Genomic DNA, 20,572 nt, shown 5'->3' on the forward strand with positions numbered 1-20,572 from the left:
TAAAATCTAGGATTAAATTTGTACTATTTTATATGTTAGGATCAAATATAAACTTCTCTAAAAATGTTAGGATAAAATTTTACAATTATCCACTTAATAGTTATACATATTAAGACTTTATAGAAAAATTAATTAAGAAAATCAAATTCGGCTCTTTCAATATGTGTCGGGAATTATATTATTTACAATTCAATTTTTTTTTCTATAACTACTGATTTCTAACGGTTAAAAAACAAAATTTGAATTACAGATGAAATAAATACAGATTTTTTAACTGAGTATTATATTCATAATTTTTTAACGGTTACATGGTAGGAGAGACAGGGATTATGTTGCTCAATTTTTCTTTGCCAAGAGAAAACTTAATGAGGTGTTGGAAGCTGAGGAGAGGTTCTACAAGCAGAGAGTTAAGGTATTCTGGCTGACTGAGGGGGACAGAAATACTAAGTTCTTCCATGCTAGTGTAAAGGCCAGAAGACAATAGAATCAAATTGTAACTCTAAAAGACGATTCAGGTGGGGAGACTGATAACCAGGAAACTATGTTGGATATGTCACAGAGGTATTTCCAATCAGTGTACTTTTCAAATGGTCAAACTGAGTCAGAAACAGTCAATGTTATTGACGTTGTGATTGACACACCCACAAATGAGAGGCTCGCGGCCCAATTCGAGGTAATTGATTTTAAGAACGCTCTATTCTCTATGAGTTTGAACAAATCCCCTAGACCTGATGGGCTTAATCCAGGATTTTATCAAGCCTTTTGGATACAATTGGAAGTGAGGCGGGAGCAGCTTGTGGGCATTGGTTGGATCAAGGTGAGTTCCCTCCGGATCTAAATGATACCGCAATTATTTTGATTCCGAAAATTGACAAGTCATCCTTACTTAAGGATTTTCGCCCTATCTCCCTTGCAATGTTTTGTACAATATAATTGCAAAGGCCTTAGCTAACCGACTAAAAAGTGTACTCCCTGATATTATTGGAGAAACATAATCTACTTTTGTCCCTGGAAGATTTATAATTGATAACTAGTTTTTGACCCGTGCGATGCACGGATTCATCTTAATATATAAATATTAACAAAAATACAATTAATAATTACAATTAATGATATAAAAAAGGAGGAAGTGACACCTCAGCTCCATCGTTACTGTTTTATATTATATATAGATGTGCAGAGAATTAGAGAGATTTTAGGGACTAATTTAAATTATGTAGAACTTTTAGATATAGATATGCAGAGAATTAGAGAGATTTTAGGGATTAATTTAAATTATGTAGAACTCTTAGATATAATACGGATAAAATAATCTTTTTATAAATAAATATAATAATATAACTAAAGTTAATATATTATATTTTTTATCAGTAAAAAAGGAGGAAGTGACACCTCAGCTCCATCGTTATTGTTTTATATTATATATAGAATATAGATATGCAGAGAATTAGAGGGATTTTAGGGATTAATATAAAATTATGTAGAACTCTTAGACATAGTACGGATAAAATAATCTTTTTATAAATAAATATAATAATATAACTAAAGTTAATATATTATATTTTATATTATATTTTTTATCAGTAAAAAAGGAGGAAGTGACACCTCAGCTCCATCGTTACTGTTTTATATTATATATAGATTAGAGGGATTTTAGGGATTAATTTAAATTATGTAGAACTCTTAGATATAGTACGGATAAAATAATCTTTTTATAAATAAATATAATAATATAACTAAAGTTAATATCTTATATTTTATATTATATTTTTTATCAGTAAAAAAGGAGGAAGTGACACCTCAGCTCTATCGTTACTGTTTTATATTATATATAGATGTGCAGGTGGCTTTTGAGTCAATACACTTTATGAAAAGGTAGAATAGAGACAACTCTGGACATGTTGTCCTGAAGATTGATATTAGCAAGGCCTGTGATAGGATGGATTGGAATTTCTTGAAACTGGTCATGATTCGCATGAGATTTAGTGATAAATGGGTTAAGTGGATTATGCTCTGCATCACAACTGTGAAATATAGGGTGGCAATGAATGGAGAATATTCTGATCTGATTAAACCGGAAAGGGGATTAAGACAGGGAGACCTACTTTCCACGTACCTATTTATACTGTGCGTCAAAGTCTTATCTAAACTAACAAGAAGGGCTGAGAGTCAGAATTTGATTTCAGAGTGTAGAATCTGCAGACAAGCACCTGCAGTAACGCATTTATTTTTTTTCCAGTGACAGTTTCTTGTTCTTTGGAGCTTCGTCTAGGGAGGCTAGTGAAGTTATGCGGATTTTGACAGAATATGAAGTGGCCTCGGGGTAGGCAGTGAACTTGCAAAAATCTGGGATTTTCTTTAGTTCGAATGCCAATATGGAACTGAAGGATGAGATAAAGGAAATGTTAAGGATCCAAACCCCACTTGATACAGGTCGATATTTGGGTTTGTCGTCACTTATTGGTAGGTCAAAGAGGCATATTTTTGCATTTTTTGTTGACAGGCTGAGGAAAAAGTTCGGATGTTGGGGTTTTCGGTTCTTATCGCAAGCTGGGAGAGAGGTGTTGCTGAAGTCAGTGGCCCAGGCGCTACCTACGTTCTGTATGAGTACATTCCTTATTCCTCTTTCTACATGTGATGAATTGCAAAAATTAATGAATTCCTTTTGGTGGGGCATGAAACCTAATGGGAAAAGGGGATCCATTGGTTTGACTGGGCTAAATTATGTAATGCAAAAGATTTGGGAGGGATAGGTTTTAAGAACCTACATGTGTTCAGTTTAGCCTTATTAGGGAAACAATGGTGGAAGTTAATTAATACTCCACATATTTTAGTGAGTCGAATGTTTAAAGCTAAATATTTTCCAAGGGAGGACCTACTACTCTCCAAATTAGGCAATAATCCTAGTATGGTTTGGAGAGGTATTTAAAGTGACATGAGTATCCTTAAACAAGGAATGAAATGGAGGGTGGGAAATGGTGAAACTATTAAAGTATGAGATGACACATGGGTTCCAAATTTAGATGATTTTTCGTGTCAATTCATTTATTCTCACTGGACTATCTGATTTGAGGGTGGCAAACTTGATGGATGAAAGTGGGAGGGGCTGGGATATGAATAAGTTGCATAAATATTTCAGTGAATCTGAAGTTTCTACTATCTGTGATATTATATTGTCAATTACCCCCAAGGAATATGTCAGGATGTGGCACTGGTCCCAAAACGGATTCTATAATGTTAGATCTGAGTATGTCACAGGAATGAATATGGCGAATAATGAAGTGGGTCATGAGGGATGGAATAAATTATGGAATCTGAAAATCCCGCCAAAATTAAAAATATTTATTTGGAGGATATGTTCTAATTATTTTCCACTCAGACTAGGCTAGTCCAACGAAGAGTCCCGATATCACTTGAGTGTCCGGTTTTTATGGGGGGTGATGAGTCTTACCGACATTTATTTATAGTTTGTTCTTTTGCAGGTGATCTATGGCGAGTTGCTGGTTTAATGGTCTCTAATATTGGAAGTTTTTCGTTCTCACAATGGTTATTACAGGAGCTAGAAGATGCAATATCGGAAAGATTAGTGAGAATCTGTTGGTGTTTAAAAGTGATATGGGAACACCGGAATAGAGTGATTTGGCGAGAAGAATGGTGGCCAATGGATATCATTTGGCGTACTGTACTTAACGACACTAGGAACTGGAAAGCATTCTCATCTATGTGTAAGCGCACTGGGCCACCTAGAGCTGCTTCTGCAGTTTCTACAACTTTAGGAGCTGATTCGGTAGGTTTGGGAAGGACCAACGCTGGAAGAGCGGCCATAAGGCGTTCTACTACTGCTGCGGCGCTGGACGAATCGAGATATGGGGCAAATCATGAGAGACTTGCTGGTACTGCGCTGTCTATTCGTGAGGGAGCTGTGAGGCCCTGTAGAGGCCACTATGCATCGCCTGCGGAACATGATCGCCACGCCTTCGACCTGGAGTCCGCCATCGGCTGGTTCAGTAAAATGCAACACAGATGAGGCGAGCTTTGTGGGAGTCAGAAGCTATGGATTGGGAGCGGTTGTTAGGGATGAGACGAGCCGTTTTCTGTTTGGGAGCAGTTGCTTAATTAAAGCTGTAAAGGAACCAAAGATCATCGAACCACTTGCGGTTCGTATGAGTTTGAGTTGGCTTGCTAACCAACATTTCATAAATGTTGGCTTTGAATCAGACACCAAACTAGTTGTTGATGAGGTTAGTTATGACAGACAAGATAATTCGGAGTTCGGTTTGATTGTTCAAGACTGCAGTGATATCATCAACTCGCATTCTGATTTTAAATTGTTTTTTATTCATCGTTTAGCGAATAGATCCACCCATGTTATGGCTAGGCAGACTTATTCCAATGCTGGTGATAGTGTTTTCAGTGTATTACCTATATGACTAGGAAATGTTATTCGTGAGGACGCTAATCCTACTATCTAATAAAGTTGCAATTCTGGTTAAAAAAGAAAAAGAAAACTCAAGATTAGAGATTGTTAGAGCATAAAATTATATTTGAAAAAAAAGTCATTTTGCATAAATAAAGCTTGAAATGTAGTTTCAGGAAAAAAAATGTTGAAATTGTACAATCTAGTAAATGTTAAATTTAAGATTATATTATTTTATACGTAGAGTTATAATCGAGCCGAGCTTTGATGTGCTCATGTTTGGCTCGTTACAAAAATTGACAAGTTCGAGCTTAATATTTTATTTGCAAGTTACTCATTTATTTGTTTACGAGCTTTGGTTGCAAGCATCTCATTAACATTGTTCATGAATTTTACTGACGAACAACTCATTAATTATATTAATTTAATTTTTTTTAACACAAAACCCGATAGTTTTAAAACTTACAAAACTAAAATTTCATACAATGCTGTCTAATTTCACATTTCATCCTATATATAAATACTATTATTAGAAAAATAATCAAATTAAACTTGCTTACGAACATGTTCATAAACATTATAATTAAGTTTGTTTATGAATCTACATCTGAAATTGCGATCGCTCGCAACTTTTTGAGTCGAGTTTCACCATGTTTAAACTCGACTCATTTATAAATCGAGTCGAATATAGTCAATTTTTTATTGAATCGAACACTGAACCACTTATAAACCCCTCCATCCCTTCGTGGAGACTAAATTCAATATCCCCAATTTAGTTTTGAGTTTTTCAATTACTGATAAATCCTATTTAAAATAATTTTGAAGAGATTGATAAACAACATTTTAAAAATAATATTTGGTAACTGTGGGAACCAAATACAGGTCAAATCTGAAATTTATCCATTTCTATTCTCTAACTTCTTTCTCTCTCTACACTAGAATCCATATTAATAGAAATTAATAATTTTAAATCTAACTTTGGTAAATGGTACAATTTCAACATTCTTTAATACAAGACTTATTTTTTTATTAATAGAAATTATTAATTTTAAATTTTATTAAATGATCAGAAAACTCAAGATTACCGGGTAAATTCGGTCATAAAGGGTCATTCTGATCATCTCCCGATTGTGTTTGCTCTAGAGTATGTAGAGAAAAAGGAGGAGGGCAAGGAAGTTTTACTTTGAAGATAGTTGGCTGAATGAGAGGGAATTTAGTGAATTGGTAAAAGGAAATTGGAGAAGTCAGGGGAGAAGGCATGTGCCTGACAAATTGAGAGCATGTATAAGATCAACGGAAGAATGGGGAAAAAAGTTCAATGTCCGTTTTAAAAGCCAAATTCGGAAATGCAAAGGCAAATGGAGCGGTTACATGGTAGGAGAGACAAGGATTTTGTTGCTCAATTTTTCTTTGCCAAGAGAAAACTTAATAAGGTGCTGGAAGCCGGGGAGAGGTTCTGGAAGCAAAGGGCTAAGGTGTTCTAGCTGAGGGGGACAAAAATACTAAGTTTTTCCATGCTAGTGTAAAGACCAGAAGACAACAGAATCGGATTGTAACTCTAAAAGACGATTCAGGTGGGGAGACGGATAACCAGGAAGCTATGTTGGATATGTAATAGAGGTATTTCCAATCAGTGTACTCTTCAAATGGTCAGACTGAGTCAGAAATGGTCAGTGTTATTGAAGTTGTGATTGACACACCTACAAATGAGAGCCTCACAGCCCCATTCGAGGTAATTGATTTTAAGAACGCTCTGTTCTCTATGAGTCTGAACAAATTCCCTAGACCTGATGGGCTTAATCCAGGATTTTATCAAGCTTTGGGATACAATTGGAAGTGAGGTGGGAGCAGCTTGTGGGCATTGGTTGGATCAGGGTGAGTTCCCTCCGGATCTGAATGATACTATAATTGTTTTGATTCCGAAAATTGACAAGCCATCCTTACTTAAGGATTTTCGCCTTATCTCCCGGTGCAATGTTTTATACAAAATAATTGCAAAGGCCTTAGTTATCCGGCTAAAGAGTGTACTCCCTAATATTATTGGAGAAACACAATTTGCCTTTGTCCCTGGAATGTCTATAATTGATAATGTGCAGGTGGCTTTTGAGTCAATACACTTTATGAAAAGGCAGAATAGAGGCAACTCTGGACATGTTGCCCTGAAGATTGATATTAGTAAGGCCTATGATAGGATTGATTGGAATTTCTTGAAACTAGTCATGATTCGCATGGGATTTAGTGACAAATGGGTTAAGTGGATTATGCTCTCCATCACAACTGTGAAATATAGAGTGGCAGTGAATGGAGAATATTCTGATCCGATTAAGCCAGGGAGGGGATTAAGACAGGGAGGCCTGCTTTTCTCGTACCTATTTATACTGTGCGCCGAAGTCTTATTTAAAATAATAAGAAGGGCTGAGAGTCAGAATTTGATTTCAAGGTGTAGAATCTGCAGACAAGCACATGTAGTAACACATTTATTTTTTTGCTGGTGCCAGTTTCTTATTCTTTGGAGCTTCGTGTAGGGAGGCTAGTGAAATTATTCGGATTTTGACGGAATATGAAGTGGCCTCGGGGTAGGCAGTGAACTTGCAAAAATCTAGGATTTTCTTTAGTTCGAATGTCAATATGGAACTGAAGGAGGAGATAAAGGAAATATTAAGGGTCAAAACCCCACTTGATACGGGTCGATATTTGGGTTTGCCGTCACTTATTGGTAGGTCAAAGAGGCGTATTTTTGCATTTCTTATTGACAGGCTGAGGAAAAAGCTTGGATGTTGGGGTTTCTGGTTCTTATCGCAAGCTGGGAAAGAAGTGTTACTGAAGTGAGTGGTCCAGGCGCTACCTACATTCTGTATGAGTATGTTCCTTATTCCTTTTTCTACCTGTGATGAATTGCAAAAATTAATGAATTCCTTTTGGTGGGGCATGAAACCTAGTGGGAAAAGGGGATCCATTGGTTTGACTGGGCTAAATTATGTAATTCAAAAGATATAGGAGGGATAAGTTTTAAGAACCTACATGTGTTCAATTTAGCCTTACTAGGGAAAGAATGATGGAAGTTAATTAATGCTCCAAATATTTTAGTGAGTCGAATGTTTAAAGCTAAATATTTTCCAAGGGAGGATTTGCTACTCTCCAAATTAGGAAATAATCCTAGTATGGTTTGGAGATGTATTTGGAGTGGCCTGAATATCCTTAAACAAGGAATGAGATGGAGGGTGGGAAATGGTGAAAGTATTAAAGTATGGGATGACCCATGGGTTCCAAATTTAGATGATTTTTCGTGTTAATTCATTTATTCTCCCTGGACTGTCTGATTTGAGGGTGGCAGACTTGATGGATGAAAGTGGGAGGGGGCTGGGATATGAATAAGTCGCATGAGTATTTCAGTGAATCTAAAGTTTCTGCTATCTGTGATATTATATTGTCAATTACCCCCAAAAAAGATGCCAGGATGTGGCATTGGTCCCAGAACGGGTTCTATAATGTTAGATCTGGGTATGTCACAGGAGTGAATATGGCGAATAATGAAGTGGGTCATGAGGGATGGAAGAAATTGTGGAATCTGGAAATCTCGCCAAAATTAAAAATGTTTATCTAGAGGGTATGTTCTAATTGTTTGCCCACTCGGACTAGGCTAGTCCAACGAAGAGTCCCGGTATCACTTGAGTGCCCGGTTTGTGTGGAGGATGACGAGTCTGACCGATATTTATTTACAGTTTGTTCTTTTGCAGGTGATCTATGGCAAGTTGCTGGTTTAATGGTCCCTAATGTTGGAAGTTTATCGTTCTCACAATGGTTATTGCAGGAGCTAGAAGATGCACCATCGGAAAGATTGGTCAGAATTTGTTGCGGTTTAAAAGCGATATGAGAACACCGGAACATAGTGCTTTAGCGAGAAGAATGGTGGCCAATGGATATCAGCTGGCATATTGTACTTCACGACACTAGGGACTGGAAAGCATTCTCATCTATGTGTAAGCGCACTGGGCCACCTGGAGCTGCTTCTGCGGTTTCTGCAACTCTAGGAGCTGATTCGGTGGGTTTGGGATGGACCGACGCTGGAAGAACGACCGTGAGGCATTCTACTACTGATACGGTGCTGGACGAATCGAGATATGGGGCGGATCATGAGGGAGCTGCGAGACCTGCAGCGGCCACTATGCATCGCCTGCGGAATGTGATCGCAACGCCTTCGACTTGGAGTCCGCCATCGGCTGGTTTAGTAAAATGCAACACAGACGGGGCGAGCTTTGCGGGAGTCAGAAGCTGTGGATTGGGAGCGGTTGTTATGGACGAGACGTGTCGTTTTCTGTTTGGGAGCAGTTGCTTAATTAAAGATGTAAAGAAACCAAAGATCATCGAAGCACTTGCGGTTCGTACGAGTTTGAGCTGGCTTGCTAGCCAACATTTCATAAATATTGTCTTTGAATCGGACGCCAAATTAGTTGTTGATGCGGGTAATTTTGATAGACAAGATAATTCGGAGTTCGGTTTGATTGTTCAAGACTGCAGAGATATCATCAACTTGCATTCTGGTTTTAAATTGTGTTTTATTCATCATTTAGCGAATAGGACCGCTCATGTTATGGCTAGGCGGGCTTATTCCAATGCTAACAATAGTTTTTCAGTGTATTGCCTATATGGCTAGCAGATGTTATTCGTGAGGACGTTGGTCCTACTATATAATAAAGTTGCAATTCTGGTTAAGAAAAGCTTAACATTAGAGATTGTTAGAGCATAAAATTATATTTGAAAAAAAAGTCATTTTTCATAAATAAAGCTTGAAATTGTAGTTTCAGGAAAAAAATGTTAGAAATTGTACAATATAGTAAATGTTAAATTTAAGATTATATTGTTTTATACGTAGAGTTATAAACGAGCCGAGCTTTGATATGCTCATGCTTGGCTCGTTAAAAAATTTTGACAAGTTCGAGTTCGAGCTCAATATTTTATTTGCAAGTTTCTCATTTATTTGTTTACGAGCTTTGCTTGCAAGCATCTCATTAAGACCCTGTTCTTTTTTACTTAATTTTAGCATAAGTAAGTTCAGTTCAGTTCAGTTCAGCAGCATTTAGTTAAGTTAAGTTAGGTTAAGTTAAATTAAGTTAAGTTCAATTAATCTAATTTTAATAATAATTATTTATTATAATTATAATTATTTATATATAATTTATAATTTAATATTATTTATATATAATTCGTCATTATTTATTATAATTATAACTATTTATATATAATTTATTATTATTTATTATAATTTATAATTTGATATTATTTATATTCTTCATTATTTATTATAATTATAATTATTTATATATAATATATAATTTATAATTTAGTGCATTATTATTTATTATAATTATTTATATATAATGTATTATTCTTTATATATAATTTATAATTTAGTATTATTTATATATAATTAATCATTATTTATTATAATTGTAATTATTTATATATAGTGTATTATTATTTATTATCATTTATATATAATTCATAATTATTTATTATAATTATAATTACTTATATATAATTTATTATATATAATTTATCATTTTTTATTATAATTATAATTATTTATATATAAAATATATCATTATATATATAATTTACTATAATTATAATTATTTGGTGTAGTTAAGTTAAGTTCAGTTCAATTCAGTAGCATTCAGTTCAGTTCAATTCAGTAACATTCAGTTCAGTTCAGTGCAATTCAGTTAAGTTAATTTAATTTCAGTAAAAAAGAACAGGGCCTAACACTGTTCATGAATTTTACTAACGAACAACCCATTAATTATATTAATTTAATTTTTTTAACACAAAACCCGATAGTTTTAAAACTTATGAAACTAAGTTTCATACAATACTATCTAATTTAACAGCTCATCCCATATATAAATACTATTATTAGAAAAATAATCAAATTAAACTTGCTTACGAGCATGTTTATAAACATTCTAATCAAGTTTATTTATGAATCTATAACCGAAATTACTAGTAAGCTTCCAAGCCGAGTTTCACTGTACTGAAACTCGACTCATTTATAAATCAAGTAGAATATAATCAAACTTTTATCGAGTGCAATACCAAACTGCTTACGAGGCTAAATTCAATGTACCCAACTTAGTTTTGAGTTTGTTAGTTACAGATAAATCTTATTTGAAATAATTTTAAAGAGATTGATAAACAACATTTTAAAAATAATATTTGATAACTGTGGGACCCGAAAACAGGTCAAATCTGAAATTTATCCATTTTTATTCTCTAACTTCTTTCTCTCTCTACACTAGAATCCATATTCCAGCTCCACCAATCACACTTCTTCTCACTTTTTCTCTCCTCTCCAATTCCTATGGCTTCTGGGTTTTGTTGAAATCTGTGGTTCAACCTCTAATAGTACACTAAAAATTCAACCTTTATCCCCCTTTCATTCCCTTTTTTTTCCCCCAAATTTCATCCAACCAGAGACAGAAATGACTGTGGAGCAACAAAATGGAGCAGCACGTGACCAATTTCCGATTGGCATGCGGGTTTTGGCCGTCGACGATGACCCCACGTGCCTTTTGCTTCTGGAGACTCTGCTCCGCCGGTGCCAATATCATGGTTTGGTCCTTTCTGGTTTTTGTTCTGTTTCATTGACTTTTTTTGTGAGAGTTTTTGGATTTTGGGAGATTTTTTTGTTCTTCATTTGGGGATTTTTCTGGATGTAACAGTCTCTGGAAATTGTTCATTTTGGTTCAAATCTCAGTTTTTGAAAAACCTCCTTTTTCTAATAGAATTTAGTTGATTTCTGCTTCATCCCCGTCCCTTGAAATTGTGTGAGTAGAAGGTCAATCCCTAAAGAATTTCTTTATGTAGGGTGGATTTGAAATTATTTCCCTTTTGTGGTGTTTTTAGTTCAATCCATCAGTCATAATTGTGTGCAAATCATTTTCTACATACATTCAGAACTATCTGACAAGCAGAAATGAAACAAATTCCGCCTCGAAAACGGAGATAGAGTTAGTATTACTCACTCTATCTCCATATTCGAGATGGAATTTAGTTCATTTCGGTTTGCCGGACAGTTTTGAATGTACTTAGAAAATGATTTGCGCACAATTATGACCCATGGATTGAACTAAAAACACCGCAAAACCGGAAATAATTTCAAATCCACCATACATAGAGAAATTGTTTAGGGGTTGACACTCTACTCGAGTGTCACCCACTCCGGACTGGTTCCTTACACTGTAGCTAGCTACTGTCTTAATTGATTGAAGTCTCTACTTGTTATGTTTTTTCTTTCTTTTTTTTGAGATGGGCCCTTAGATATGGATCTACTTTTATAAAGATTTTGTTCTCCATTATTGTGATTTGATTTGTGTAATTTTAGTTTCCCTAAATTTTTAATGATTGAAGTTCTTGGATCTATTGTCTCAGCCCTTGTTTTCATGTTTCGTTGGCAAGAAAATTGCTCAGTTTGAGGGATATTGACACATTTGTGGTCAATTCCTAAACTATTTCTCCATTTATAGTGAATTTGAAACTATTTTTCGGTTTTGTGGTGTTTTTAGTTCACTCTATCAGTCATAATGGTGTGCCGAAGATTTTTTTTTACAGACAATCAAAGCAGTCCACTTTTAGTGTCCGGTGGCGAGATTCGTCTGCTGTTTGAGCAACTCTTGCCACCAGTCTTCCCGTCTGATAGGCGAACTATCAGAGAAAGCAGCCCGACTGTCTGACAGGCAGAATTGTGCCCAATAGCAAGATTCTCATTTCTCCTACGCTTTTCTGACAAGCAGAGGAGAAATGAGAATCTCGCTATAGGGTATTACTCTGCCTACCGATAAATAGACTGCTTTCTCCGAAAGTTTGCTTGTCAGACAGGTAGACTGGTGGCAAGAGTTGCTCAAAGAGCAGTAGAATCTCGCCACCAGGCATTACACAAGTGGACTGTTTTGAATGTCTGCAGAAAATGTTGGACACGCCATTATGATTGGCGGATTGAACTAAAAACATCACAAAACCGGAAATAGTTGCTTGTGAGACTGGTGGCAAGAGTTGCTCAAAGAGCAGCAGAATCTCGCCACCGGGCACTACACAAGTGGAGACCTTGAGCAGGTCAAACTCGGCTCGGCTCGAGCTCGTTTATTTTCTAATGAGCTGAGCCGAGCTTGAGCAAGCCAAAGCTCGGCTCAGGCTCGTTAATTTTATAGCGAGCAGAGCTTGATCAGGTCAAAACTCGGCTCGATTACAGCCCTAATTGGACTGTTTTGAATGTCTGGTAGAAAATGTTGGACACGCGATTGTGATTGGCGGATTGAACTAAAAACATCACAAAACCGGAAATAATTGCTTGTTAGACTGGTGGCAAGAGTTGCTCAAAGAGCAGTAGAATCTCGCCACCGGGCACTACACAAGTGAACTGTTTCGAATGTCTACAGAAAATGTTGGGCACACCATTGTGATTGGCGGATTGAACTAAAAACATCACAAAACCGGAAATAGTTTCGAATCCACAATACAATTTACGTATTGAGCACAAATGTGTCAATATCCCGGTAAATGTGTATTTTTAACTAATTGAATTTATCTAATTCGGAATCTGGATTTTGCAGTTACGACAACAAGTCAAGCAATTGCAGCATTGAAGATGTTGAGAGAACACAAGAACAGGTTTGACCTGGTTATCAGTGATGTTCATATGCCAGACATGGATGGTTTCAAATTGCTGGAGCTCGTAGGGCTCGAAATGGACCTACCCGTCATAAGTAAGTCAAAAACATTAGACATGGTTTATTCGGGTAAAATTTATCATAATCTGGTTGCATTCGTGGTAACTTAAGTTTGGAGTCAGTTTCATAAAGATCACTGAACTTCATTAAGTCATTCCGACTAATTCAGACAGAAAGTCACTGGAATAGTGACATGACATTCACGTTGTAAAGAACTTACTTTACATTACAGTCACGTGGCAACCATGTCGTTATTCCAGTGATTTTTTTTTTGGGTAAATTACACCCATGACCACTGAACTTTACCCATTTTACATTGTGGCCACTGAACTTCAATTCTTAACAATATGGCCACTGAACTTTACACTTTTTTAACACCAGTGGCCACTCAACGCCTCAAAATGACCGTTAATGGCCTCAAAATAAAAAATTTGGAAAGGTAATGATATTCTAAGGAAATCTAATTCTTGAAAATTTTCGTTTTGAGGTCATTTAGGTGTTGTATGATTAGGAGAGAGAAAGCTCCAAAAAAGGTGATTTTGGAAAATAAAAAATGTGATTTCGTGGTAAATGTTCTGAACAACTTTAGTTCTTGAATATTTTCGTTTTGAGGTCGTGAAAGGTCATTTTGAGGAGTTAGTTAAAGTTGAGTGGTCACCGATGTTAAAAAGTGTAAAGTTCAGTAGCCATACCGTTAAGAATTGAAGTTCAGTGGCCACAATGTTAAAATGGATAAAGTTCAGTGGCCATGGGTGTAATTTACCCCTTTTTTTGGTATGAAATGACCGGAATGACTTTATTGATTTAAAAAGGAAAGTTTAATGACTTTATTGAAAGAAAATGAAGTCCGGTGACCTTGATGAAACCGACCTAAAATTTCAGTGACCATCACACACTTAAACTTATAATTTTTTACCTTTTCGCATTCTGCATATGTCAATTTTGGCCAATGAGACCCGAAATTTGGCAAATTTCAAATAAAATCGACGTTCCATAATCAGATTTGAAGCGTGCCAAATCAGAAAATGAAGGCGTCGTAGGCCCAAAATTGGATCTCAAACAGTAACAAGTTACAAGTTTAAGTGCGTGATAGATCCGAATATAAATACAATCTCAAACGACAAAAAGTTACGAGTTTAGATGTGTAATTACGTTTTAAAATGTGGAAATTTTGCAGTGTTATCAGCAAATAGTGATCCGAAGCTTGTGATGAAGGGAATTAGTCATGGAGCTTGTGATTATTTGCTGAAGCCTATTCGAATTGAGGAGCTTAAGAACATTTGGCAACACGTAATTAGGCGAAAAAAATTCGATAATAAGGATCGGAATAACTCTGAAACTGCAGAGAAGCTTCCTACTGGAAGTAGTGAAGCCACAGCTGATCAGAAGCTTAATAAGAAGAGGAAAGATCAGAATGAAGATGAAGATGAAGACGAGAATGGACACGAAAATGAAGATCCAACGGCTCAAAAGAAACCTCGGGTTGTTTGGTCGGTTGATTTGCATCGCAAGTTTGTTGCAGCTGTTAATCAGTTAGGCATTGATAGTAAGTTTTCAAACTCTTCAATCTTGTGTTAGAAACACCAATGGTTTTAAGTCGTTTTTGAGACGATAAAGTCACTAAAATAGCAAATTTGTGTCAATGAGATCGCTATAAACGGATCTGGTGGCTTGCTCCACCGGAAAGTTGACGTGGTGTCCACTTTAGCGACACATCAGAATCCAACTTGAAGGGCGTACACGTGGAAAAATAAAAATTAAAAGCTGTGTAAGCTTTTAATTTTATTTTGCCACGTGAACAATGACACCCCTTAAATTTGGATTCTGCATGTTGCTGAGGTGAGCGCCACGTCAGCTTTTTGGTGGAGCAAATCGGCGGATCCGGTTATAGTGACAGTATTGTCTCAAAAACAACTTTAGTGACCACTGATGTAAATACTCACTAAAGTCGTCTTTGAGACAATAAAGTCACTAAAATAGCATAATTTTGTCAGCAAAGTCACTATAACCGGATCTGGTGGCTTGCTCCACCGGAAAGTTGACGTGGTGTCCACTTTAGCGACACATCAGAATCCAACTTGAAGGGCGTACACGCAGAAAAATAAAAATTAAAAGCTGTGTAAGCTTTTAATTTTACTTTGCCACATGGACAATAACAGCCCTTAAATTTGGATTCTGACACGTCGCTGAGGTGATTGCCACGTCAACTTCCCGGTGGAGCAAGTCCTTGGATCCGCCTATAGTGAATTTATTCTATATTAGTGACTTTATTGTCTCAAGAACGGCTTTAGACAATAAAGTCACTAATATAGTACATCTGTATAAATAAATTCACTATAGCCGGATCTGGCGACTTGTTCCACCGGAAAGTTGATGTGGCGGCCACCTCAGGGACACATCAGAATCCAACTTGAAGGGTGTCCACATGGACAAATAAAAATTAAAAGCTGTGTAAGCTTTTAATTTTATTTTGCCGTGGATGACGACGCCCCTTAAATTTGGATTCTAACTTGTCGCTGAGGTGGTCGCCACGTCAGCTTTCCAGTGGAACAAATCAACAGATCCGGCTACAGTGACTTTATTGATACAAATGTGCTATTTTAGTGAATTTATTATCTCAAAAACGACTTTAGTGACAACCGGTGTAAATACCTCTTACTTTAGTGATCGCGGGTGCTTTCAAATTCACACTTTTTTTATTGTTTATGATGCAGAAGCTGTGCCTAAAAAGATCCTTGACATGATGAATGTCGAAAAGCTTACAAGAGAAAACGTTGCGAGCCATCTCCAGGTATATACTTGCTTTCACTACCTAATGAAATCGGTCAAAAGCACTCACAATCACTAAAATAGACGGTGTTTACACCGCTTGTCACTAAAGTCGTTTTTGCGACAATAAAATCACTGAAGTAGCAAATTTATGTAAATAAAGTGATTATGGCCGCATCCGGTAACTTGCTCCACCATATTGCTGACAACATCAACATGTCAAAAACCAACTTGAAGGGGCAGCCACGTGTCATACACGCGAAAAGGATGCCACGTGGACGACACATGGATGCCACGTGGACGCCCCCCATGGATGCCATGTGGATGCCCCTTTAAGTTGGTTTTTAACGTGTCGCTGATGTTAACATTTCGGTGGAACAATTGACCGCATTGGGTTTAATGACTTTATTGACATACATGTACTATTTTCGTGACTTATTCTCTCAAAAACGACTTCAGTAACGACCGGTGCAAATACCTCTACTTTAGTGACCGCAGGTGCTCAGCATTGGTCCCGGTAACTAATTACACGGTTATTTTTGTCGATGCAGAAGTATCGGCTTTACCTTAGAAGGATCAGCACAGTGGCAAATCAGCAAGCTAATATGGCTGCTGCTTTAGGCAGCACAGATGCTTCTTCCTATTTACAAATGAGTTCAGTTACGGGACTCGGATATCACAATTTGGCCGGAACAGGGCAGTTTCACAATGCAGCTATCCGATCTCTCCCACCGAGTGGAATTCTTAGTCGGCTGAATTCTCCAGCTGGCCTCGGTATCCGTGGCCTTCCATCTCCGGGACTAATTCAATTAGGCCATATGCAAAACACAAGCCATTTATCAAATCCTCGGAGCCATTTCGAGCAAGTTATGCATCACGATAGAAATGTACTTCAAGGGATGCCAACATCGTTAGATCTCGATCAGATTCAAGCTAACAAAACCGCAGTTCCTTACGTTCGAGTCCAAGAACTCGCTCCTACCGTTATTAACGATTCAACTTCTTTCTCTACTTGTGGTCCCAAAACAATGGCTAGCGCTTCAAACAATCATTTTCTTGCTGCCCCGGGGATACAAGACAGTCGAAATTTCCAAAAGCAATCTCCGCTTTCCGATTCAGGATTCAAGGACTGCTGGTCGACTGATCCTGCTCACGTCGAATCCTACAATGATTGCTTCAAACAATCTACATTGCACGTTAGTGATGTAAGAAACGGTATGTCGGAAATGGCGTTACAAAGTGCGGATCCTCATTCTAATGTCACACAAGGGTGGAATGATCAGAGGCTAGATGCTATCTACCAGTCGAATTCTGTATGCGGTTCGATAAACCCGGGAATTCGCGGTCGGATGGGCCCGAGTTTGGACTCGAATAATGCGGTTTTTCATCGAACAAGGAGCTTTGATTCGGCTAGACAACCACAGTTTGTTGATTCATCTTTGATGAAGGGTAATGACATTGAAAATTTTGCTATGGAAGCATTGATGAGATCAAATGAAAGGTATCAGAAGACTCAGGGAAGTTATATTTCTAATAACTTTGGTTCCTTGGAAGATTTAGCAGGCGTTATAGTGAAACAGGTATGTATTTCATCGGCAAAACGCGTATTTAAGCCCCTGGTTTTTTAAATGGATACATTAAGTTCTTACTTGACGACCTAGTTATGTGTGTGACTAAACTTCAATTAGTGCGTATAGAACTGCCCGAATGTCACTGTTCCCTAAAGTAAAACGATTAAACTTAATAAGTTTGATCGTTTTACTTCGGGGTTGATGTGGTAAGGTTATTTTAGGGGTTGACATGACGATCTGTGTTAACATGTTGGTCTTTCTACATGTGCTAAACGTAGTTTGTCACACATAATTAGGCCATCCAAAAGGGACTTAATGTGTCCGAAAAATAATTGATAAGAGACTTAATGCATACCTTTAAAAGATAAGGGGCTTAATTTGTTCAAAAATAATTTTTTAAGTGTAAAAGATTAGGGGCTTAATCAGTAAAAATCTTATGTTCAACTTTTTACTCCTGTGTCATAAAAAGTTGAGATTTGGCATCCACAGTTTTGGTAAATTACACTTATGGTCCCTCAATTTTGACTTTACTTTCTTTATGGTCCTAAACTTCAAAATTGTACTTAAAAGTTCCTAAACTTTACCCTTTGATATAAAATTCCCTTCTGAAAGCAAACAACCTCAAAATGACGTCCTCAAAATAGAAAGTTCCAATAATTAAAGTTGTTTAGAACCATGTTTTCGTAATCCCAAATCACCATTTTTTTAGCTTTCTCTTCTTTCTAAACAGTTACTTTCTGTCTCCTAACCAAACAACACCCTGCATAAAGGATTAGCTGCGATTAGAGTGGGCAAAGGTTAAAGGCACTTTTATGTTAGTAAAGAGTAAAGTTCAGAGACTTTATGTCCGATTTGAAAATTTAGGGGCCATAAAGAAAATAAGACCAAAGTTGAAGAGCCATATGTGTAATTAACACCCGAAATTTTTTTCAGGTTAGAAAATAACCCTCAAAACTATCCTACCTAGTTTTTCAAGCTGTTCCTGTAAGTTCTTTCAATGAAAATTTGGGGATAAATGTTTTCTTTCCAAAAAAGTATATGTTAGGTTTGATCTAGGAGTGGCAATTCGGATTGATATCTTATAATCGTGTCAAACCAGTCTTATCTGTCGGGTTACCTTTGTAAATCGTGATACCGTGTCAGAAATTGTTACCTCTACTTTGATCTCCTCATCAGCTTGGATATCTGCTAACGAATAATTTGGTGGTGCAGGAGCCGGATAAAGTGACGGTAACAGATGATTTCGATTGCGGATTATTCTCTTAGGAAATGCAGCTTGTACAAGTTTTAGCTGCAAAGTCTGCAACAGAGAAATGATCTGAAAATGTAATTGTTACCTCAGGATTTTCTCTCCTCTTTTTTAGATAATTGTATGTTGGTAGAAGTTGTTTTCTTTCTCAGTTTTAGCAAATTTTCTAGTTGATTGAGCAGTTTGAAAGATTTCTTGGACCACTTTGTTTATGAACCGTAGAAAATTCATGTTATCGATCTTTATTTCAGAAGTTGAATAAGGTTTTTTTCGAGGAAAATTTGGTTTCCAATGATTAGAATTCGGTAATTGTATCATTATGTTCAGTGAGATGTCTGATATGAACATCTAACACGCTTGACATTTAATACCGGTGTCAATTCATTAAACAACGGATGCAACTTTTTTCAGTTGCAGATTTCTTGGAGCACATGAACAATAGAAAATTCATGTTATCGATCATTATTTCAGAAGTTGAATAAGGTTTTTTTCGAGGAAAATTTGGTTTCCAATGATAAGAATTCGGTAATTGTATCATCATGTTCAGTGAGATGTCTGATATGAGCATCTAACAAGCTTGACATTTAGTACCGGTGTCAGTTCAGTAAACAAGGGATGTAACTTTTTTCGGTTGGAGCACTTTGTTTATGAACCATAGAAAATTCATGTTATCGATGTTTATTTCGGAAGTTGAATAAGGTTGTTTTCAAGGAAAATTTGGTTTCCAATGATAAGAATTCGGTAATTGTATTGTTATGTTCAGTGAGATGTCTGATATGAGACTCCAACACGCTTGACATTTAATACCGGTGTTAGTTCATTAAACAACGGATGCAACTTTTTTCGGTTGCAGATTTCTTGGAGCACTTTGTTTATGAACAATAGAAAATTCATGCTCTCGATCTTTATTTCAGAAGTCGAATAAGGTTGTTTTCGAGGAAAATTTGGGGTCCAATGATAAGAATTCGGTAATTGTATCATCATGTTCAGTGAGATGTTTGATATGAGCGTCTGACACTCTTGACATTTAATACCAGTGTCAGTTCATTAAACAAAGGATGCAACTTTTTTCGGTTGTAGATTTCTTGGAACACTTTGTTTATGAAAATTCATGTTATCGATCTTTATTTTAGAAGTTGAATTAGGTTGTTTTCGAGGAAAATTTGGTTTCCAATAAGAATTCGGTAATTGTATCATCATGTTCAGTGAGATGTCTGATATGAGCATCTAACACGCTTGACAATTAATACCGGTGTCAGTTCATTAAACAATGGATGCAACTTTTTTCGGTTGCAGATTTCTTGGAGCACTTTGTTTATGAACAATAGAAAATTCATGTTATCGATATTTATTTCAGAAGTTGAATAAGGTTATTTTCGAGAAAAATTTGGTTTCCAATATAAGAATTCTGTAATTGTATCATCATGTTCAGTGAGATGTCTGATATGAGCATCTAACACGCTTGGCATTTAATACCGGTGTCAGTTCATTAAACAACGGATGTAACTTTTTTCGGTTGCAGATTTCTTGGAGCACTTTGTTTATGAACAATAGAAAATTCATGTCATCAATCTTTATTTTAGAAGTTGAATAAGGTTGTTTTCGAGGAAAATTTGGTTTCCAATGATAAGAATTCGGTAATTTCATCATGTTCAGTGAGATGTCTGATATGAGCTTCTACCACGCTTGACATTTAATACCGATGTCAATTCATTAAACAACGGATGGAACTTTTTTCGGTTGTAGATTTCTTGGAGCACTTCGTTTATGAACAATAGAAAATTCATGTTATCGATCTTTATTTCAGAAGTTGAATAAGGTTGTTTTCGAGGAAAATTTGGTT

At 36.4% G+C, this 20,572-nt stretch overlaps 1 protein-coding gene across 1 annotated transcript; it reads left to right on the top strand.

Annotated features, from left to right (window-relative positions):
• Positions 1-10,701: 10,701 nt before the first annotated feature.
• On the top strand, positions 10,702-19,009 carry LOC136202643 (two-component response regulator ARR12-like). The gene is made up of 6 exons (XM_065993392.1): positions 10,702-11,026; positions 13,024-13,176; positions 14,318-14,686; positions 15,855-15,931; positions 16,461-17,489; positions 18,693-19,009. Exons 1-6 carry the CDS (start codon positions 10,897-10,899, stop codon positions 18,744-18,746), a joined length of 1,812 nt encoding a protein of 603 aa, XP_065849464.1. The 5' UTR covers positions 10,702-10,896; the 3' UTR covers positions 18,747-19,009.
• The last annotated feature ends 1,563 nt before the right edge of the window (positions 19,010-20,572 follow it).

This window comes from Euphorbia lathyris, chromosome 8, assembly GCF_963576675.1.
Source record: "Euphorbia lathyris chromosome 8, ddEupLath1.1, whole genome shotgun sequence".
Classification (NCBI taxonomy): Eukaryota; Viridiplantae; Streptophyta; class Magnoliopsida; order Malpighiales; family Euphorbiaceae; genus Euphorbia; species Euphorbia lathyris.